This window comes from Spinacia oleracea, chromosome 4 (assembly GCF_020520425.1).
Source record: "Spinacia oleracea cultivar Varoflay chromosome 4, BTI_SOV_V1, whole genome shotgun sequence".
Lineage (NCBI taxonomy): Eukaryota > Viridiplantae > Streptophyta > Magnoliopsida > Caryophyllales > Amaranthaceae > Spinacia > Spinacia oleracea.
This window is the reverse complement of record NC_079490.1, coordinates 43,365,789-43,389,067: the sequence shown is the minus strand read 5'-3', so window position 1 is coordinate 43,389,067 and position 23,279 is coordinate 43,365,789. Positions and strand designations below refer to the sequence as shown.

The 23,279-nt window shown below is 36.2% G+C and overlaps 1 protein-coding gene and 1 long non-coding RNA gene across 3 annotated transcripts in view; both read left to right on the top strand.

Annotated features, from left to right (window-relative positions):
- Window positions 1-595: 595 nt before the first annotated feature.
- On the top strand, window positions 596-2,068 carry LOC130459311 (uncharacterized). The gene is made up of 2 exons (XR_008918621.1): window positions 596-1,054; window positions 1,621-2,068. It is a non-coding gene; the product is annotated as an uncharacterized lncRNA (long non-coding RNA).
- A 3,086-nt stretch (window positions 2,069-5,154) lies between these two features.
- The window catches only part of LOC110802580 (phosphatidylserine decarboxylase proenzyme 2), a 27,555-nt gene continuing 9,430 nt past the window's right edge, over window positions 5,155-23,279 (top strand). The window contains exons 1-12 of one of the 2 annotated variants that reach the window (XM_022008019.2): window positions 5,156-5,632; window positions 10,633-10,712; window positions 13,058-13,082; window positions 15,324-15,383; window positions 15,588-15,656; window positions 15,882-15,974; window positions 16,046-16,096; window positions 19,820-19,903; window positions 20,017-20,108; window positions 21,138-21,293; window positions 21,504-21,588; window positions 22,781-22,892. In XM_022008019.2, the coding sequence (XP_021863711.2) occupies window positions 5,426-5,632; window positions 10,633-10,712; window positions 13,058-13,082; window positions 15,324-15,383; window positions 15,588-15,656; window positions 15,882-15,974; window positions 16,046-16,096; window positions 19,820-19,903; window positions 20,017-20,108; window positions 21,138-21,293; window positions 21,504-21,588; window positions 22,781-22,892 (1,114 nt within the window). In that variant the 5' untranslated portion in view covers window positions 5,156-5,425. Of the gene's footprint in view, window positions 5,633-10,632; window positions 10,713-13,057; window positions 13,083-15,323; window positions 15,384-15,587; window positions 15,657-15,881; window positions 15,975-16,045; window positions 16,097-19,819; window positions 19,904-20,016; window positions 20,109-21,137; window positions 21,294-21,503; window positions 21,589-22,780; window positions 22,893-23,279 lie in introns of both variants that reach the window. The other variant, XM_022008020.2, reaches the window with a different exon arrangement.

Sequence of the window (23,279 nt, the reverse complement as noted above, 5' to 3'; positions counted from 1 at the left end):
TTCTTCATTTTAAGCTTCTACCATGATAGAAACTTCTGGAGTTTGAGCTCCTACCATGATACGAGCTTAAACTGTAGAAGTCTCTACCATGGTGGAAGCTTAAAATGAAGAAGTCTCTGTAAGTTTTGCCAGACAAAAAAAAATATTTGGAATGACGTGAATGTTCCACCGGATGACTCGTACATGTAAGAATTTCGACGCATTTTTTTTGCCGGAGATTTGCCTCGCTGGAAAAAGTGTTTGCCGAGTGGTGGAAGCTGCCGGATTTCGTGTCGTCGGAATTTTGGCCGGAGGTCCGGCCAAAGTGGTGGCTGCCGGAATGTTGGAAGGTTGAAGGTGGGTTGTAAGGTTGAAGGTGAGTTGTAAGGTTGGAGGTAAGATGGTGAGTAAAAGTAAGGTGAAAGATAAAAATATAAAGGGGTAAATATTAGAAGGGGTAGTTAGGACATTTAATAAGGCGGGTAAGTAATAGTAGGGCGGGGTTTAATAAGCCCAATAAAAATCTATACCTAGTATTTAAAAAACAAAACCAAAACTATAAAGCCACGTGTCCCATCCTATCACCCTCCTTTTCATTAAAAAAAAGGACAAAAAAACTAAAATCCGGGCAGCAACACCGCAAAGTCACTACTCATCCATCTTCTCTATTCTCATTCAATTCCAATTCAATCTCCTTTTCATTAACCATCATTCAATTTCATAATTAATTTCAACTTCCAAATTTATGACTCACGAACATCACCAGTCTCCAATATCACCTTCAATTGGAATTGGAATATCTTGATTTTGCATTCCATTCAAATAAACCCCTAAAAAACCTTCAATTGACCTCGAAATAGCATCAATCTCCAAAATTCACCTTCAATTCCATCCCATCATCTTCTCCCCATCTTTAATAACCTTCACTTACTAAGTAATTTCCCCCAAAACATTAATAATTTGTTTGTTACTCTTTGTTCGCGTCATTGATATTCTATCTCTTAATCCAAATCCTTCCTCTATTTAACATAGTGAATTCGACTAGAATAATTCTATTATCGGGAGCCAAAGACATGTATTTTTCTTTTGCGTTTTATGTGTGTTTAATTTCCAGTTTTTAGGTGTAAAGTTCATGTATTTTTTTTAATTGGCGTAATTTCCAACTTGTAGGATCAAAATAGATGTATTATTGCATTTTTTTTAATTTATTGTTTGGTGAGTAATGAAAATTTTCCCCTCCATATTTAAATATGTGCTTGATTATTTTTGTAATTATGTATTTTTTTTTCTTTGTAATGAACATCACAAGTGCCTCTGCTTGATATTGACTTCGTCATGCGTTGTATACACCAATGAATGACACTCTGCTGGAAATAGATACACTACTATTCAGAAACCAGGATTTGTTGGTATTCCATGATTTAGTCGTGGTGGTTGAGAAGCTAAAGTCCAGCTTAGCACTTTTAGATTAAAATTGATGTATTGCGGCTTTTTTTAAAGAAGTATTTATTGTTTGTTGAATAATATAGAGTAGTTATTTGGTGAATGATGCCTATTTGTTGGATTTGCAAAATGTTGGTTCTGAGTTTTCTATTCAAGTAAGGAATCAGCAGTGGATAACTATGGGTTCAGCTGGTGCAGGTTCCTCTTCTCTAATGAATGTTGGGAGTGAGAATGTTCAACGTCTGATATTGTTTTTGGTACAATTGGTCCAACCTTGAGCTGTGGGAGGCAATTGGTATTGGAAAGGCTGCAGAAACAGCTGGAGTCAAAACTAGTGGTACTGGATCTAAGATTGTTCATATCAATGAGGTTGGAAAGTCAACAGGGGATAAGAAGATTACTTCTGTTGATGTTGCATTGTTGCAACCCTGAGAAGTAATTTCGTAGTTTTTTTTCTTCTTCCTCTTTAGGTTTGAATGTCTGCTATGCGCAAAGAGTTAGGTCATGAGAAGTTAGGTTTTCTTTAATTTTGGTGGTTTTGGTATGTAGCAGCTATTTATTATTGCTGGGTTTCATGGCACTACTGCTGCTTGTACATAATTTTTGAGGCTTTTGCCTAAGTAAATAAAGTTTCTTCTTTGTTGTCTTTTTTTCTTCTGTTTTTGTGCTATTTTGTAGTCCCATGTTAAATTGTGCTTGGATTATTGTTGGGTTGTACTACTATAGTTTTTGTTAGTTTACTTTCTTTTTCACCAATTTAAATTGATAATCTCACTGACTCACTGGAGATGTTTACATATGTTTACAATTTTACATATTAATGAATATTATTACATATGTGCACGCATGATATTGTGAAAGAAAGCCAAATTGTGTTATTAGATCGTATAAATCAAATATGGAATAATAGGTTAGATTGCACAATTACTTCCATGTAGAAAAGATAGATTTTACGGATTTTTCATGAAATACCCCCGAATTATGGCGTAATTCACCAAATGCCCCTCGACTTTCAGAAATTCACCAAATGCCCCTCACAAATGACTTAATACCCAAAATACCCTTACTAATGACGCGCCGTTAGTCCTCCGTTAGCCTAATTTTTAAATTCACCAAATACCCCTATTTTATTACTTATTTCATATAATACCCCTATTCTGAAACTTAATTCACCAAATACACATAACTTAAAATTACCCATTTTGATGCTCAGCGGCTAGTTTTTATGTTTGAAAATAAGCCGTTGCTTATTGTTTGCTTATAAAAACCCCTTTTCTGACTATTTATTGTAGTTTTTCTATTGTTTTGTTAATTTTATATCATTTTTGTCATGAGTTTTACTTTCAAAATCATCATCCACACCCATGAATCCACATATGTAAGAGTCCCAAACAATTTCTAATATTATGGGAGGAAATTTCCATCTGAGGCTCCGATACAACACTCAGTAAGTTTCAATTATGATCCAATAAGTTCAGGCCTCATCCAGTAAAGACAATGCACTTTAGCTGAGCAAAAGGCCAAAAAACCCCATTTTCAAAGGGATCTTATGTAAGTGAAGCTGAAGTAATTCAATCTAAAGCTAACACCTTAATTTTCTTATTGTCCGAATGGTAAAGAAACTAAGAAATCAAGTTCAATAACACATACATTTTTATCACAACCTCGATTTCAACTTGGATTCATGATGTGAAAATCTTGAGTTTGGAGGCAAATCTTTGTGCCAAGATTCATGTTTTTTCACTGGTTCATGAGCTTTGGAACATACCTTAGTTTCATTTTTTTTTCTTGTTCCCTCAAATCCAAAAATAGACATTTGTCCATAAATCTGACCATGTCAATAGGACCTAGCTCAAAAGAAAAGTGGGAAAACCTTTATGCCTCGACTGTAAGGTTGAGAGAAAGTTAGGAGATTGAAGAAAGATGTTTGGAGGCAGTAGAGACAGAAGACAAAAGGGAGTTAACGTTAAATATGTGGCATGGAAGCAATAGAAGCCGAGGTAGCTGGAACATATGCGTTAGAATAAAATTAATAAGAGCTTTATTTTTAATCTGTTTGCATATGTTAAAGATATTTCCCATATTGAAAAAGGAATACCTTCCGATTGCGTGGTAAATATAATTAATTGGTCACATAAAGAATAAGGTACAAAAGAAGTAGCTATTTTCTTGAAGAGTTGCGACGTTTTGAGGTGTTTTTAGGAGTGTTTTCTGTTTTAGTGTTGTACCGGAGCTTCAGATTGAGTGTTGTATCAGATATTCGGATGTCAAATTTTCTCCCATGATAACAAAATTTATTTGGGAATCTTACATATGTGGACTCATTGGGTGTGGATGATGATTTTGAAAGAAAACTCATGACAAAAATGATATGAAATTAACAAAATAATAGGAAAACTACAATAAATCGTCAGAAAAAGAGTATTTATAAGCAAACAATAAGCAACGGCTAATTTTCAAACACAAAAACTAGTCGTTGAGCATCAAAATGAGTAATTTTAAGTTATTGGTATTTGGTGAATTAAGTTTCTGAATAAGGGTATTTGGTGAAATAAGTATTAAAATAGAGGTATTTGGTGAATTTGAAAATTAGGTTAACGGAGGACTAACGGCGCATCATTAGTAAGGGTATTTTGGGTATTAAGTCATTTGTGAGGGGCATTTGGTGAATTTCTGAAAGTCGAGGGGCATTTGGTGAATTACGCCAAAATTCGGGGGTATTTCATGAAAAATCCGTAGATTTTATTTGTGATTTGTATAGTACTTCGTATTTCGTTATTGGTTATTTGATTTTAAATAATCATGTTTTTAATTAATTCAATTACATTGTTAAGTTAATGAGGGTATCATACTCTATTTCGGGGACACCAAAAAATAATTCACCTTTATAGTCTAAGGAATCCCTCAAAGATTAGCTCAAAAAGCCAAGATGAAGAGTATTCGGAATATTTGAGCTCAAGACGGAAAAAAATCACAAATCTAAATGACCTCTTTTCATTGAAAGATGGCTGATCTAAGGTTTGAGGTTCAACTTCGCAATCATCGGAAGGGACATCAGTTGACAATGGTCACCTAAACTTCGGATACATTGGAACGAGATATCAATTGATAATTAAGAAACCATTTTTTTCCTCCTTTAAGAGCGTGTTTGGTATAGAGTTTTTAAGCGATGGAAATGACATCAATTAACTATTTTCATTACCTAATGTTTGGTATGAGAGCAGTGGTAACACAATCTATTTCTTAAGGGTAACCATTACCACCATTTGTTACCCTCCACAATTCTCAATTTGTTATTAGTGATTCATTTCCTAAGGTATATCAAATATCTAATATTGGTAATAGCTAACACTACCTTATCCCCTTCTTATTTATTTCTTTTCCATTTCCTTTCGTAAATTTATACCAAACATGCCTTAAGTGAAAGTACGTATTACTCCGTTAATCCATTACTCTATTATCATTTTTCCAATGCGAAAAACATAACATCAATGAACACTTCTCCAAAAGAGGAGGCTACCTGCCTACCTATTACCAATGCCTACTTTTTTTCTTTTTCTTTGAAGGAACCAATGCCTACTTAAACTAATATATAACCGTTGAACCAACATGTAATTAACTATCCCGTTCGTCAAAAGGGTCAAAAAAAACTAGTTTGTATAAAAAAAATTAACCGTCAATCCCATATGAGTATACACCTATACGCGCTCCACCAATCCCATATGAGTATACAACTATACACGCTCCACCTCCCCCTCGTTTGATTCTCACACAGTCACACTTTTACATCAACTTTTTTTTGTCGCTTTGATGTGCAATTCATAAAAGACGAAAAAGGGGACATTATTCTCCAATAACATTTGGTCTTTTCATTTCTTAATTATAAACGGCCCTTCATTGATTTTCATTATTATTCAACTAATACTCCCTTAAATCAACATCAAAATTCAAAATTGATGATTTCGAATTGCGTTCGTGATCATTGATTTAGGCAGAGAAAAAAATGGGGCATGGAAGCTCAAAAGATTTATCATCATCAACATCATCTCATAGTCGCAGGGAAAGGTTGCGGCAGAAGCTGCGGCGGGTTGTCCGGCGAGATAGTCGTTCGAAGGGTTCTGGCTCTGGTTCTGGTTCTGGTTATGGTAATGGGTTTAAGCTTGTTTCCGCCGATGATTTCGCCGGAATTGCTCTCCTTACTCTCATTTCTGTATGCTCACTTTCTCTCTTGACTTTCTTTTAAGCAACATTTTCCCGTTTTTAGTTTCCTTTCTGTACTTTTGTCATAATTATTTTTTTTACTGTACTAATTTTAGTAGTGCTCATTCAAATACTCACTGTCCGTCTGTCCCCACTCCCCTCCATCCCTCACGGGTTGATAAGTCAAGTATAACCAAGGCCCAATTCTTTTTACCTTACCAAAACAAAATGTTGAGTACGGATCAATAAGTTTGAATCAAATAAATTTGATAAATTCCTAATCACTGACAAAGTTGTTTTTTATTGAAAAAATAGATCAATTTTGCTGTTGCATATACCAAGTACAACCTCTGTGCTCTTTTATGGAGGAATGCTAAATCTCAAGTGGCTTGTGATCCAAATATAAGCGTTCTTAGTATCAACACGGAATATGTCAATACCTATAATGGAAATGACTTGTATTAATACTTCTTAGCAATGTATTAGTATACCATTATCATACTAGTCTCAGTACTAATATCAAATTAATGGGTATCAAACTATCAATACGAGTCACTTGTGTCCATACTTCATATGAATGCAAGCCACTTGAGACATAGAGTTCCTACTTTTTATGTAACATTTATTCTTGGATATATAACATTTATTTTGGAACATAATTACAAAATTTTCCATCGAATATTCTAACATTTGTCCTCCTAGGAAGCTCCGTCATCAACATGGGTGTGAACTTATTAAAATGCCCCTGTGTTTGCTTTCATCCCAAATATGTACCTTGGCGATCTCATTATTATTAATTTACTAATTGTGTGTGTAAAAAGTTAGTAGATGGTGACTTAGAAATAGTAATTTAGTAAATGGCATATAAAAATAAATTAATTTTTAGGATTTATGTCAAAAGAATATCAAAACTAAACACAATGGGTTAAATAATAATGGTTCTTTTCCCACGCTTGTAGTTTAGGTGGGAAATTTTTTCATATAATGATGCCAAGTGGGATTGTAATTATTGATGAAATGAGTAAATAGAATCCTTAGGTACATATAGCTCTAGGAAATCTCTGGAACAAGATGGAGTTGCATCCGTGCATGCTCCAAATGAGAAAAAATGATCAAATGAGTAAAGAGAATCCTTAGGTACACGTAGCTTTAGGAGTTCTCGGGAACAAGATGGAGGTGCATGCTCCTTCATCCATTCTTTTAGTTGTTTCATTTTCGTTTGGCGCATATTTGTGGGTGGTTCTTGTTAGAGTTTCAGTGTGTGTTCAAAGTTTTTTTTTAACACAAGCCGGCGAAATTATATTAATAGCTTACGGAAATATACAAGAGAAACATCCTCGTAAGCCGAGGTAACAACTAATTAGAGTTCCAAAACAAAACATATATCTCTGAATACCCCAATCGAACCCAAAAACTTGCCAAAAAGGGGTGATAGCCATGACCCAACACCACAATGAACATCATGCTAACAAAACTAACCATGATTACTACTGTATGTACATCAATACCAAAAGAAGCATATTTAAACATTTCCTACTCCACTTAATCTTCTTCCTAGTCATATGCATAGCCCAAAAAAGGTTATCCTCAATCTTCAGTTGTTGGTAATCTCCCCATCCTCCACTTCAACAATTTCAATTGCCGTATCAATTGTTGAACCACCAACAACAAAAGGGGTAAAAGCTTTTCCTTTTCATTTATCCTGCTAGTTACTGTCATTTCCTTTCAAGTTGTCCACCACTCCTTTGATTTCTGTAACAATCGAACCAAAAACCAACTGCGATGCTGAGGTTGAAGTAGCAATCTGATTCAAAGTATTGACATTATCATTTGGATGTTCCGCCCCAACAATAGATTGCACCTGTTCTCTTGCATTCCTTCTTAGAGTGTCCACATATTCTGGGTTTGCATGCTCAAAATCTGCTTCATAGTCAGCCTTGGCACAAGAAGGGATGATGTAGTGGAGCTTACTCCCCACAGCCATGATCAAAGAATGAGCAGCAAGAGAATGGGCAACTTTGTTACAGAATTTCGGGATGTGAGTAAAACTTACGATCCAGTTTTGATTGAGCAACTTTGCCACCTCCCTCAAGACTGGTCCAAGCTCATGATGATCCTGTTCTTTGATCTTTCCTAACAGAACTTTGAGATTTAAAGCATCCGTCTCAATCTCAAGTTTGTAAATCATAAAATCTTTTGCAATAATCAATCCTTCCCTTAAAGCATACAATTCTGAAGCAAGAGGAGAGTGCACTGTGAATTTGCTTGAGAAGCCCACAAACCACGAGCCAGTTGATCTTCTGAAAACTCCTCCATCACCTGCTACTGCATTTGATTTCCAAGCCCCATCTACATTAAGTTTCATAACTCCCTCTTTTGGTGGAAACCAAGTTTTCTTGCTAATTCCCGAACCTTGACTGCCACCTACATCATTTCCCTGGATTGTTTGACAAAAGCCATGAATCGTTGAGGAGGAAATGCCATGGCGGAAGTTTGTGAGTGAGACTCAGCTCTCCGCCATGGCAGCACCAGCAACAACATTCATTACGTGAGCTGAAGAGGAAGTGGATTGTCCACTCTCCTGGAAAATGTAGAGAGATAAAATGCTGATTGCTGCAGAAGGACGGCTGATAGTGTGTGTTCAAAGTTAAATGTCCCATGTTGGAGAGAAATAAAGGGGTGACTAGTTTATGAGGTTGTAAGTTATTATACCGAGTACCATATGGTTTTAGCATGAATGCCCACAAGCCTTGTAAATGGTCACCTCTATTTCTTTATAGGACGCTGGACACTACTATTGGTATCAAAACCAGACTAAGATTATATTGTCTTTGATTGGCCCGACGTTGCAAGTGAAGAGGTAACCAACTAGCCATCAAAATGGTGAGTGGGCAACCGAAGAATGATGTCACAAGCGAGAAGTAGCTATTTAATGGCGAGTGCGAAACCCAAGGAAAAGACAATCTTGAAGGGAGTCAAGATGATGAACACGCAAATCACGGGCCTCATAGTGGCTTGCTGCCTTGTATCAAAAGTCCTCTGTTGTGATATGATCAGGTGGCGTATCCCTTTGGTTGATAATGGTGCCACAAAATGGACGGTGGCGTTTGAATGGGTCCTAGGACGGGTCTAATCCCTAGCGAGCTAAGAGTTAAGACGTGGTTTAGAGTTTTCCATGTGTTTTCAAAGTTAAATTTCCCCCATTGGAGAGCAACAAAGGGGTGACTAGTTTATAAGGTTGCGGGTTACTCCACCTACTATCATATGGTTTTAGCCTTTTAGGATAGAACCCCACAAGCTTTATAAATGGGTTACCTCTGTTTCTTTGTGGTGGGCCTTGACCCAAGATACTACAATTATTACAATTACGCCCATGTAATAAGCCAAAAGCAAGAGAGATGAAGGGGTAACACTTGTGTGTAATTTGTTTTTGTTTTTTATAAGCAAACAAGAAGTAGGGAGGAACCCTCACCCTTGGAACTTGTAAAAAAACCCAGAGGCAACAACCACCTAAAACATCAAATTCAGCATAAACTAATTACAATATATTTAGCGAAGTTCAATCCGAATCCTTCACTTTCTTTCCTATAACGTATGAGACACTGTTTTTACAAAGAATTGTATATCTTTAGCAGTTCTCTCCACAAGTCCGACTGTCTGATTCAAAAAGGCCTCGTTCCTGACCTTACAGATTGCGTCTTTTGCAGCTAAAGCAGCAAAGTAGAACTGCTTCCAATCCCTACAGCTCCTATGAGTCCAGACCATAGAAAGCCTAGATCAGAGCTGCCGTGTTTGATTCCCAACCATTGCTTGTGCTGGCAGTCCTTGCTGCAAGAGAAGAATAAATGTTGATGGTTTTCTTCGGTGCTATCACAAATAATGCATCAAGGGTTGCTGTATATTATTCCCACTTTTTACAATCTGTCCCTGGTCCTATTTTTCTGACCCAATCAGAGTATAAACCTGTATAAATTTGTACCTGGTCCACACCCTTGTGCACCGCCGCACCTTTTGTTCATCATAATCCTTTTTGATGCTGTATGTGCTCTCATCCAACTATCCAAGTAGTTGCTAAGTCTAGCACTTAAGCTATATTTTACCTTACAAATGCTTTTTGCACGTGCGTAATTTAAACCATTTTTTTTTACGAAATAGGGAATGGAACAACAATTCCAAAAGGACCAAAACAACCCAAAAAGGAAATTGGAACAACTTGAAAATCTTAAAACCAAAAAATGTTAAATTATTTAAACTATGTGCAATTATGATTATACTCCCTCCGTCCCTTTTTGTTTGCCCCATTTGGTATTTTAGTCCGCTCCCAATAGATTGCCCATTACTATAAATGTTCATGGGGACCACAACTTTCTAGCACATAAATACATTTGGTCTCACTATTTTTGTCTCTTCTCAATTTCACTCAACCAACTCATAATAAAGTATTTTTTGTGCAATAATTAGGACGGAGGGAGTATTAATTGAAGCAACATTTTCCTCTTGTAGGATTTGCAATTGTCTGTCTGATCTAGAGGAAAAGTTATATACTGTATCTGTTTTTTAAATCTTACGGAGATAAATTTTCACCTTAGCATGTGATACTGTACAAGGAGAACTAATTTCAGTATTTGTTAAAGCAATAAATTTTTATTTTTTGTTTATCTTTTTTTATAGTGGAAAGTATATCAATGTATTTGATTTTCGACATATGAATGTGCACTAGAAGATGCAGCATTCATGATGTTAGTTAACACGACTTTTGAGTTTATAATGTCTGTGGAGTCTCGATTCGTACTTATATGCAAGCCTTTTATGATGGTATGATGCTATAATTAGACGCATACGTTAGAATGATAACTCCAATTTTCAAATAAGAGGTTAGCTCTTTTCCCCCGCAAATAGAAAAGAACATGTTTTATAAAAAGGGAAAGTTCTTTGGTTAAGAAGATAATTTTGTACCATAAGTATTCAGTACAATCGAAAGCAAAAAACTCTAATGAAATATATATGTAGGCAAAGATGACTTTTAAGGACAAGTGGTTGGCTTGTGTTTCGCTTGGAGAACAGACATTCCGCACAAACATCACCGATCAGTTAGTATTCTTTTGTTTTATACTTAATATTGTTATGTTTAAATTATTTTAATTTCTTTTTGCCGGTTTCTTTATGTGGTATTCTAGTTGTAATGATTATATTGATACATTTTGTGTGTAAAATTCAAAGAGCTTATCTTGAAAATACTGTTGGATTATGTGTAGGTGTTGCTTTATATTTATGCATGCCCTTTGAATGATAGGATGTAAGATAGAACTGTCCATTTAGTTTTGTCACTTTTTTGTATCCGCTTTTACTGCCTTCATGATCTGATTATTTTCCTATGTAGAAAAGGGGGCTGGAGGTGGGGACGGTGCACGACTTTTAGAAGTTGTTTGCAAGTTGAGGAGTAGGTGGCAAAGCAGGGCCATGAAAAAACAGATGGTTGGGGACTTGGGGGTTTGATAATTGGATCAAATGAACTAGGATTTACTGGAAAGTACTTATGTAGTTGATGTCAAAGCTAAGAGTGATTTTGGAGGTCTAGTTTATTCAAAGTCTTGTACGGTTATCAGAGACTTATGAGTTATGAGTTTATGACTCCTTAAGGGACATAGTTGCTTACTTAGAATATACGAAAAAACAAAAAGTCGACGTATCTGACTGCACTTGAAGAGTTGATTATTGGAAAATATTAAAAATCAATAGATATTTTGTTGTTGATTAGTTGGTTTGCTGCAGAGAACTTATGATTTTGTTGTCATTTTTGCAGTATAAGGGAGTCAGTACTAGAGATGTACTTTTCAAGCATAAGGGTGTCTTTTTCATAAGTGTCACTATTCACAAATTGTCATTTTTCAATTACACCAATTCCTATTATTATATTTAATACATAGGTTTGTTTACATACACATGTGTGTACAAACTACAAACATAGCTTTGTGCGTGCGCGTGTGTAGTGTATTAATTTGCCGAGTTGGGGCCTTGGTGGTGGGGTGTCTGATTTCTCTTGGGAGAAGTGTGGCCCTTGTTTTCTACCATTTCATACCCTCTTTCTTTTTACATTCTATTGACTATTCTATTTCAGGAGTCAATTGGGGTTATTAAATCGGGGAGCATTAAGAAGGAATATTTGGGTTGGGATCATGGCCTTGTGGGAGCTCTAGGCATTGGAGAAAATTTTATGCCGTCTAAGGGAGAAATGGTGGACTATGGCTCACAACTTGGTGTTTAGATCTATTCCTCTGTTGGGGAAATAATTGTGGTGTTGCTCTTGAAGATTAGTTCATTTGGTATGGGTTATGCTATGCAAAATGTTTGAAGCAAAAGTGCAGTGATGAAGAAACTCATAAAAGTATATTGCTAAGGAATATTAATTTATACCGTAAGGAACTCAAATAGAGGAAATCGACACAGACATGTAACTTGTAAGTGTGTTTCCTGGACTCAGATACCATGTCGGGCATAGGTACATGTCCAAGTGCCCGATATGGCTATTTTGTGAACAAAATGCATGATTCTGGTCCAAAATGAAGTGTCGGAGTCTCCATACCCATCTTTGAGTGTCAAGGATCTGACACGGGTATTTGAGATAAAATGAAAAGTGTATGTAACATGTAACTAGAGTCCATCGGTTCAATAATTCATCAACATATACACAAAGAGTAGGATATAAAGCATTTTGATTATCAATTATACCTCTCTTACTGTTTTATTTGAGCGCTTCACCCGTCATTGATTAGCCAACAATTACAAAGGAGTTGAAAGCCTCACAATTCCACACTTCAAATTACTCTTTGTGCTTATGTGCTCCCTGTATCTATTTAAAAAAAAAAAAAATCTAAGTGTAGTTTCTCTCATGCGGACATTGTTTTTCCTTCCAATTTATTTTTGTTTGCTATTTAATCTGGTACGACTCTGAACATGCGAATCACACATTTTAAAGTGAGAAACAACCAGGAAGACGGAGTATACCTTTGCTATTCCTTCCATTTGTATTTACAATGTGATCTCTCTTTCTCTTTCTCTGTTTCAAAATTTATTTTCCTGTACGTCTCTTCTCTTCATGGTTTTGCTATGTATAATTTTTGCACTTTCTACAGCTCAAAGTTTTCCATGTTGGTTTTACTTGACATGTTGGTGGGAGTCTCAATTTGAAAGAACAAAAGTTTGAATGTTTCTTATTGTTATACTGTTATACATGGATTGCCTACTTGCTGTCCCCACCTGCTTCATAGTTGATTCTCTTTTTTGTTTGGGGGTAGATGGTGGTTGCTACTATTTGCACTACAATCTCCTATTGGTTTTAGCTGCATAGTTTTCTCTACTCTAGTATCCAATCTTTCTGGACATTTGTGCCTTTTCATACTAATTTTTTTTTGTTGGTACTTTTTTTTTGACGCAGAACAGAAGAGCCTGTTTGGAACTCTGTAAGTAACATCAACTATACTTTCTTATTATTTGGTTGTATTTTACTATGATGCTTTACCGTTCTGCTTCATGGAGAACATCCTTTGGATGTCAGATTGTCATGCATAAAAAAACCAATTTATATGCTTATTTGATTGAGAAGAAATTTACTCTGTTTGGTTATCAGTTATCACATGTGTCTAAAATCTCTACATGTTTGATAGTGAAGTATTTTATATTTTTATGGGTTTTATGCGTTTGGTTCTTTGTGCAAGATTGCCTTTTTGGTTTCAGGCTGCGTTCTTTGGTTCTTTTGGTGATTTTCTGTAAACATCTAGCAGTATTGCTTGTTTTAGAAAGTATTTTTCAACCTACTATTTAATTCCATTACATTAAATTCCTTATTCCAGCCACTTAAAAGGAATGTCATATACAACGGGTATGATAAATCTAATTGGGGCATTCAGCAGTAGATTAGGTGATTTTCTTCACCAGAATTATCCCAGTAGCTGTAAATACAATAAGGTGGCAGGAACCATGTACTCCGTACTATACATGTAATAACGGTGCAATGTCAGCCTTATCTTGTCTGTAGGGATCTCTGGAGAGCTTAGACGAAGTATTCAAATGTTATAACGAAAAACAGAAGAAAGTTATTGCACAAATACTAGTTATAAAGAACATAATGATCTTGGGGGATTATCTGCAAATCATGAAGGCTCCTATTTTGAAGTTTTGCATCCATCTCAATTTCCCTAAAGGAAGCCTTTTAGGAAGGGTCCAGATTACCCTAGATTTTCTCTTGACACAACATGTGAAGCAGGCTAGCAATTGATAAGGCACTGGCTGTAATTTTTGTGCTTTAGCATTATGCTTCTCTTGAGCTACAGTAACGTGCCAGAAGCTGGATCTGATGCTTATGTGTTGCACTCTCTCTGTGAAGTGATCATCATAAGATGGTATAGCTTCTGGCATGGTTTAATGAAAGACTAACTGCAGGCAAGGTCCAATAATGAATCAATGGTGAATTTTGGGGATGTCATCATTTTTTAGTTTATGCAGTTGCATCAAGATTCAAATATATATATATTTTCTTTGACAAAATTCATGCAATTTGGTATACCTCTTTTAGAGATAACTTATCTCTGTCTTCTGATTTACTATGTGTTATTAGTATTGGGCCTATAAGCAATAGTTAGACTTGAAGCCACTCTATTGCTGCATGTGTGGCTTTGCTATTTCTTATGGCACAAGTTTTTTGTAGTTAATAGGGGTAGGTTCGTCCAGTTTCTATGTGGCCACCTGTAGTTCTCACATGGGTTTTGGTAAACATAAGGTAAGGGGATTCCTGCAGCATTAAATGCTTGTGGCGTTGATGAATTTGTCTTCTATGAAATGCTTTCTTGGTGTAGAACCTCTCATGAGCCTCCTTGTTGGAGAATTGTGCGATCGCTTGCTAGGATCTCTTTGGACTTGCTCTCCCTGGACCCACTTTGAGATTATCTTTATTACTTAATCTGATGCAGTGCAACTTTCTCTTTTCCTTCCCATGAACTTGTGATTTACTGTTCTTAATATTGTAACTTAAATAAACTTTTTACCCTCACCGTGCTAAAAGGGATGTTTGTGGACACTTCTATAACAACATTTTAGCACCATCTCGTTTGTGACAAGTCATTTTTTAGCACTGTAGCACCCGCGATTGGTATCATTAATTTATTAAGGTGTTGGTTAAAAATAACTGTTGTTAGAGTATTGCAAAATGGAGAACTGTGTAGGCTATTTAGGGTTACTTTTTGTTCCCCATGTTTCATGAACATCCTAAGGTTTGTTCAGGTTAAGCAATTGATTTGGAGAATATACAAAGCTAAAGGGTAAAAATCTGCAGTTATATGTTCTTGTTGTTTACAACATTGGGATTGATATAACCGAGAAAGTCCTGTGATGATGGCTGCCTTAGGGTGGATTGTATTGTTAGTTAGTTTTCTGACCATGTATACTTTTAGAATAGCAAGTTATATGCTTTGGCTAGCTTCTCTTCTGCTGCTTACGGTATTATTTGGAGATCGTTCCCTCAAATTTGCTTAGTAAGTAGTAATTCAAATTGAAAGTGCTCTTGTGCTACCTAGCACCAGTGAGTCCCCCCTCCCCACACACAACTTCTACTTCTATTTTTTATAGAAACTTTTATAATTATTTTTCTCCTAGTGAGATCCGTTGATGCATTCCTGTCCTGAATGTCAATCTGTTTATTCTTGCAGGAAAAGAAAGTTCTTCTTGAAAGCAACGGGCCTCGTATTGCTAGAGTATCTGTCTATGAGGTGTGAATATTTTCTGCTTGAGCCATATCAATGATCAAGTATTTCTATGATCTTTCATGCATTATGCTCTCATGGTAGAGAAATAACTAGTGTCTTACAGTATGATGGCAAATAGTATTGATTTTTCTAGTGTTAGAGAACATTGCTTGCAGCTTTTCAAAATGTTTGTTTGCTTTGAACTCATCTTTTTTATGCATGTTGCAGACCAACTTGTTGAAGAAGAACAATCTCATAGGTTACTGTGACATAGACCTGTTTCTATTTCTAACTCAGGTAAGTTATCTAATCAGTTTCTCTACTAACCAGGCTATATATTATCTTGGTTATTCAAATTTGTAATTCCAAAGTAAAGGAAATATTGGAAAAGAAAATTAAACAATAGATTGTGGAGCATCTTTTGATCCTCGTTGATTGTACTGTCTAGTATGTATATTATGATAAAAGAAAATTATTACAAAAATGTGTATAAGATCATTACTAAGTCGTATCATGCTGCAGGATTCAGATTCTGATGTAGTCGAAGTTGATCTCTTGGATCCATCCTCGAACGACATTGTGGCTGGCAAACTATCTTTCTCGTGTTTTGTCGAGGTATGTATTATATATGCAGTATTTGATTGAGTCTTAAGGCTTCCTTGGACCATGATATTTTCTCCTTGTAGGATCCAGAAGAAACGGAGAAGGATTTTGCACGGCGCATACTATCTATTGTGGTATGTATTGCAATCCTGTCTTTGTTTGGGAGTTCTTATTTGCATGGTAATTGTGCAATTAAATCTCCCGCATTTCCAATGTTTTGGTAGATATTTACTGGAAGATGAGAGGTTCTGATTCACCTCTTATTAACCCTGTTCAACAATATTTAGCTGATTTCTTTTTCATGAATTGAATAATCAGCTTCGGATTAGCTTGTCTTCCTTTCTTTCCCCCCTCACCTGCGAAAGATTAGTAAACTGGACAATCCCAGGGTTTTGTTGATCTCTTGTGTAAAATGTACACAATGGATCAACCGCATCCAGTGTAGCAATCGGAAAAGTTACTATTTGGACTAGAATCTTAAACTTATCCAGAAATCATATATTTCATGCGCCTACTCTGGGAATGAGGTATATCTTATCTTGCATCACTCGGGAGGGCTGTCTCTGGCTAAAATCCTTTCTCCCGGCCTCCTGGGTTTCCTCTGGAATATATTATTCTACTGGTTTGAATGACTTGACTCTGTGAGGCCTGGTCCTTTGCTTTCATTCTCTTGGGTTAGAAACTGCCATTAGGGTTTTTCTGTTTAAGATCAAGCTTTTCCTATTGTCAATTGGCTGTCTGTGTCAAGGCTTTAGGACATGAAGCTAACTAAAGGCCCCAAGGCATTTTGCCTCCTCAATGATACTTTTTTCTTTGGCCATTGCATCATTTGCATGTGATCATTATAGTTTCCTTTCAATAAACCAATTGTATGTATAAATATTGGAGTTTAATTGATTAAATGTAATCAATCAAATAATACATTGAAGTGCCCTCCATGTAATAGTAGGCAATTGATTTCTTAAGTTCACTTCTTGAGCAGCAAAAAGTTTTATAAGTTTGAGTTGAAGTGAGTATAGTATTGCGGTAACTTGATGAATTCTTAATTGTAGGAAGCAGATAGTGGGTGAATTATTTATTCTAATAAAAGGATGGTGTGAGTATAGTGGGGGCCATGGGAGAGAGAGAGAGACTAAAGTAATTGGAAATGGGTCATAGTAAGGGAGAAAAAAAAATAAAAAATGGCACAAAGTTTCTTAATAGGAACTGGTGCACTTAAAAATACAGCAAATGGGAAGTGACGTACTTAAAAAAACCCGGAGGGAGTAACACATTTGGTTGAGGGTCAGTTAGAAAAGCAGCTTCATAGCCAAGGAGTAAATTTATGTCCTCATACCTTGATCCAGCTAGCCGGACTGTGGGAGTCTTATGAGAGGTCTAGGTTTAGTGGTTTGGTTGGAACTATCACTCGTCTTTCAATTTCACAAGATAATTTCTTTGGATACCTTCAAAAGAAAATTTGTCCTTGTATTCTTACTCCATGGCAGTTATCATTAACCCTTGGTTAGGATGAGTTGGGTGCAGCCTTGTTCTGTAACTGGGTGTCCTTATAACTCGGAAAGAAAGAATAAGGAAAAGTTGGCTTGCTGAAGTGTTGAATATCTTAAGTTGCCAATTTGATACACTTTGAAAGAAAGAAACCTGTAGTTTTTTGAGGGTAGAGCTCCCTCCTCAAGGTTTCAAGTATCGGTTTTTTTGAGGCCTTTTTCTATTGTTTGACCTTAGTCATAGACTCATAGGTTCCGACGGATACTTGAGGTTTCTTGATCCTGTTAATTAATTTCATGACAGCTTGAAGGCATGAGAATTAAATGATCAATATAGTTTTAAAGTGTATGTTCGACACTCTAATGGGTGGTTTCTCTTCCTTATCTTCCGGGAAATACCAAAAAAAGTAAAAGCAGATTTTGTAATTGTTACTAGACACAACTTCATGCAGCATATCCTCCTTGAAAGATGCCATGTGCAACTTTTTGGGAATTGAACTTTCAAAGGGTGGTCCACTTCCCAAACATTATACTTCCTCCGTCCCGGGTTGCACCACTTTGACTGGCACAGGATTTATGCAAAACAGTTGACTTTAATACTTCATATTTTATTGCGTGTTTTAAATAATAAACGCGAGAAAGCAGGACCACCCTCTAAGCCTAAGTATTCCTTTGGGGTATATTTTATACGGAGTAATAGTTAGTGGAAAGTGGGTCATTGCCTTTTGAATGATGTGAGTGGTTCCATGTCGTTTATGTAAGTGTGGCTAGTAATATCGGACGGCGTATAAGGAAAATGATGCAATTAATATAGGACCGAGGGAACATTGTTTATGCCATTTTGTATTGTAAGAACCATCTTCATCACACAATCACATTGGGCTTAAACATTCTAAGATAACAATATAACATGACCATTTGCTTTAAAATTATAGCATTGAACTATAGACTATGTCTTCACTAGCATTTTCTCATTTGTTGTCATTCCCTAATATGGACTTAAATGCTCTCATTTATACGACAAGAATCATCTTTACTAACACTTACAAAACATACTAAATTTACTAATACTTCCTCCGTTTGTTTTCTTGCACCATTTGGGTTGGGCATAAACATTAAGAAAGGAAGTAAATATCAAGAATGCCCATGTGATAACAAACAAATTAAGTATAAGTGTAAAATGGGTATTTGGCATAGAAAAAAAACGCAGATGAGGTAGCGTTCGCGGTAACGGTCGCGTTGTCGCGGGAACCGCTTGTAATGGAAGAATGGAACGGATCGTGGCTGACGCGGTGTAAATTTTTTTGACAAAAATCATATTAGCATGTCTAAACCTTATTATTACATTTTAAGTCTAAAAAGTATTATATCAACACAATATAACCAAATCTATCCTAATATGAGTGAGTATTATAAAACAAATAAGCACTCGAAATATCATGTTTCATAACCTACATAACTCATCATTATCATTATCATTACCCCATTGCCTCAAAGAGGATCCCGCAAGAAGCAGGGTAGGGGGGGGGGGGGGGGGGTTGGACGTACGCAATCTTATCCCTGCAATTAATTGCAGAGAGGTTGTTTCCAATTGACCCAAATGCGATAAGGGACGACAATGGGACGACCATCTTCTACTTCATGGAAAGGAAGCGAAGAAGTATTAAGAGCCATTTTGATTTAATCCATTACATCCCACAGGCAAAAGAACAAATGAATCTTTGGCTCCATTGGAAATAGAAAACATAAACTACATAACTAATTACAAAAAATATTTTTGGTCAATTTGTGTAAAAGAACAGTGCAACGGGAAAAAAAACGTCTAACGCGGCGAGTCGTCCATTACGTAACGGATGACGCGGGAAGAAAGACGTGATTTTTGTCAAACCGTAACGTAACGGGGTTTTGCGGAATGGCAAATCCAAAACAGGTTACAGAACGGCTGTTCCGTTTTAATTCCACGGTATTTGGTGTGTGAACACACCAAAAAGCATGTGAATGCATGCCATAAAAGGAAATGTTGCAAGTAATATGCAACTTCCAAACAAGGAAAATGGAGCAAGTTAAAAAAACGGAAGCAGTGCAAGTTTCTGAAATTGTGCTCGGATTAGCGTCCCTACTCAAAAGATTCTGAGCAGTTTATTCAAAAGTATTTTTGGCAGCCTTGCTTTGGAAGTTTTTCATTGTATCGCTGTTGTCGAATACCATAAGCTGGAATCATAATATTAAACGAGGAATTGCATAGAAAAGAGGTGTTGTCATTAGCTATCACTTGTTGTTACTATGTTTTTCTTTTTCTTTTGATCTTACCTTTTCCTTCACTTCAAACAGGAAACATTTACAACGTCTGATACTGTGTTTTTTTAATAGGATTATAATGAAGATGGTTATCTTTCTCTCTCTGAATTCTCTGAGTTGATTGATGCATTTGGAAATCAAATTGCAGCTAATAAGGTCTGTTATCTTATATTTCTATATATTTTGGCGTGTTGTACAGAGCTAGAAAGTTTTGCATTTGTCTTGTTATAATATTGCTTAAGAGCTGTATTCTGCTCCGTTCTTTGCAGAAACAAGAGCTTTTCAAGTATGCGGATAAAAACGGGGATGGTGTTGTTAGCATCGATGAATTGGCTTCCCTCCTTGCTCATCATCAAGAAAAGTATGTTGAGTGTACAACTTAATTAAAATTGCCACTAGAATTGTCAATTGGTATCTCATCGTAGTTTCATGAAATAATTTCAAGAACTCCCCAAGTATGGGCCTATGCAATGATTTTCTTTATAAATGAGGAAGCTGAGAGCTGTAAGCCCGTAACTTCAAAAATTGTAACAGCTAGCCAAAATGAAAATAAAGTGGAAGGCAACACCCACTACAGTATTTATGTTCCATACGGAGTATGAATTAAGGGGTCAGCCACCTCCTCACTAGTTCACCTAGAGATCGCCAATGGGTCGGGTTACCACAACCCGCTTGCACAACCCAAGTATATGGGTCCGGGTCTGACCCAGTTTCACCCAACAAGGACCCTGCACAACCCAGGCTGAAAACTTGGCTCACGAACACGGTCAAAAACTTCATTTTTTTTTCAAAAAATAAAAAACTTAAACCTGCTTTGCAACCCGTGAACCACACAGCCCAACTGGGCACACAACACGGGCCATGGCTTAACTCAAGTCAGGTCAGCCCCAGCCAACCCATCCGAACTCATAAACCAACCTGAGCCAGTCCTTGGTGCGGATGCCCCAACCCAGCCCGGCAAAACCCACCCTGGACTTGCCCGATGGCCACCTCACCCTTAACAGGCAAATCAAAGAGGAATACTAGTTAATGAATTATTATCATTCTTTAGCTTCAACTAAGTATATATGGAAAATAATTAGGGTGGTAATTAAGAAAAATCAGACTTGTCCTAGTTTGAGTAAAGAGAAATAATCTATTTCAAGGAAATTAACTTAATAAAAGAAATGGTGCTAAATAATTATGAATGTATAATAGTGTATCTAACTTAACTATATTTAATGAAATAATTAGTTTGGAAAAAATGCTAATAAAAATCACGGTTGTTATAGTGACTTTCGGTTTTGGGAATAGGGGAAGAAGGGGTGTGTCCTTTGGTAAGTTATGATTTATGTTGTTGTTTAAATTTCACAAACTACTTTATTATCAAATACTTGTTTCTGGTTTGCAGGGAACCACTCATAAACACCTGTCCTGTTTGTGGAGAGCTCCTTGATGCTTCCAATCGGGTTGGCAGTATGGTTCATATGACTTTGTGTTTCAATGAAGGGACAGGAAATAATGCCATGAGTGGGGGCTATTTAACAGATAAACAGGCTTCATATGGGTAAGAATATCTCACTGATGTAAGGTCTGATATTTTAAATAATATTCTGGATCCCAGAGCCTAATCTACTCCTAGCCCCTAGGTCAAACAATTTACTTTTTCTGTTGTGCAGCTTAGTAACTTAACTCTTACTGTTTTAGCTTCTCTGTCTTTGTGTCTTGATAAATAGTGTTTGGTGTTTGTTTTTCATTTCTGTTTTAATTGACTTAGATGGCTACTCAAACTGAGTGAGTGGGCACACTACTCTTCTTATGGCATTGGCTTGCACTCAGGTTCAAAGGCAGGACATATTCTGGTAAGGAATGAGAAAGGTCTTTTTGACCATTATTTCACTTAGCACCACTCTCCTCTCTTTTGTTGCTCATAGCTAGTGTGTATGTACTTCCTAGAGTTTTTCTTTGCTACATGCAATTGTTACTTTCCCATGAACACTTCTGACTCCACCCATTCGTTTGCTCTTTAGTTGATAGTTTTTTGCTATGGTCCTCAACTTTAAGTTAATCTGAATTTCGTTATCCTGTAAACTTTTCTTCTGATAAAGATATTTGCTTGAGCACTCTTTGGAGTTCCATATTGGGTCCTTGAGAAGAATTCTTGTGGATTAGAGTAGTTCTTCATTTTGCTTCTCTTTGATGTTTTTCTATGAGGGATTCTTAGGGTTATCTTAGAAAGTTAGAACAACAAGAAGTGTGGTTGGCCTGCAGTTTTTCTTTTATTAATTTTCAGCTTTGGTCCTCTTGTACATTATTTGATTGTTGATGACTATTTTCTTTATTCTATTGAACAATATAAACCTGTTTTACTGTTCTAGAAACTCATGCTGACTGCTGCATTGTGAAATGGAGTTAGTTAACAAACTTCATGTTGTTTAATGCGGATGTTTGCGTCCTTAGCTGTTGGGAAAGTCCTACTCCTTAGTAATTTAATGATGCGCATTCGATGCCTTTTCTTACCTTTTAAACGGCTAAACCCCAATAGAGCTTCTCTATGTTTTTTATCATATGCTTTTTTTTTGATGTTTTGAATGAGTTGAAATAATCTTTAGATCTTCTTTTTCGCTATATTGGATTGGTTCTTCAAAAAAGATGTGTCTTTCCTATATTCTCAAGGTTCATTTCATGGTATCACCAAGTAGGTTAATGCCCTAGGAATTGTTACAGCTACTAAGTTTGTTGGTCTGTCTTGTTCGTATTCCAAGGGATCGAGGTGCTGGGTTTTTGTTTCCATTGACAACTTCTACATGTACATGGGCATATTCTTCTGCGGTACAAGATATTTTTTGCTAACTTTTTACTTCTTTTTTGTGTTATGCAAGTATTTTGAAGTTTCTGAAGTACGAGATTTCATGGACTTCTTGATTTGTAGGATTAACTGATAAAGTTCAGTAATACATGCTGTATCATTGGGTATTTCCTAATAAATATGCTGTCTTAGCTTCTACTCATATGCTTCAATTCTGTCGATGAGATATAATGTTGATGTTCTAGGTTTTTGATCGTACAACAAAGAGGCTGGTGGAGGAACTAATTGATGCAAAGATTATTTTGGCAATGAGATCCCTATATCAAAATAAGCCGGGGCTTTTCTTTCTTGGAAAAGGTACAATCATTTAATGAAGTTTGAATAATATCTAAATTTCACTCTCTGCCATATGTTGTCCATATAAAGTCAATTTTCATTGAAAATCGAATACAGCGATTAGCAATTGTGGGAGTTCACTTAGGTTAATAACAAGAAGATTCTTTGCTTGTATCTGATCTGACATTTTAGCTTGTAAACAAATTTTATAAAGCTGCTGGTTTCAATCCTTGGAAAGTGACCATACTGTAAAGTTCTTTCATAGAGAAAATAATATAGGTTAATTATCGTTCTTTGAGGATATTTGTAGACCATTTTTGTGGGCAACGGAGAGGCTATGTGGTTACTTGTCCCTTTTGCTACTTCTATTGTCTTTCTTGAATATCAGCAGTTGTTTTTATGAGGGTT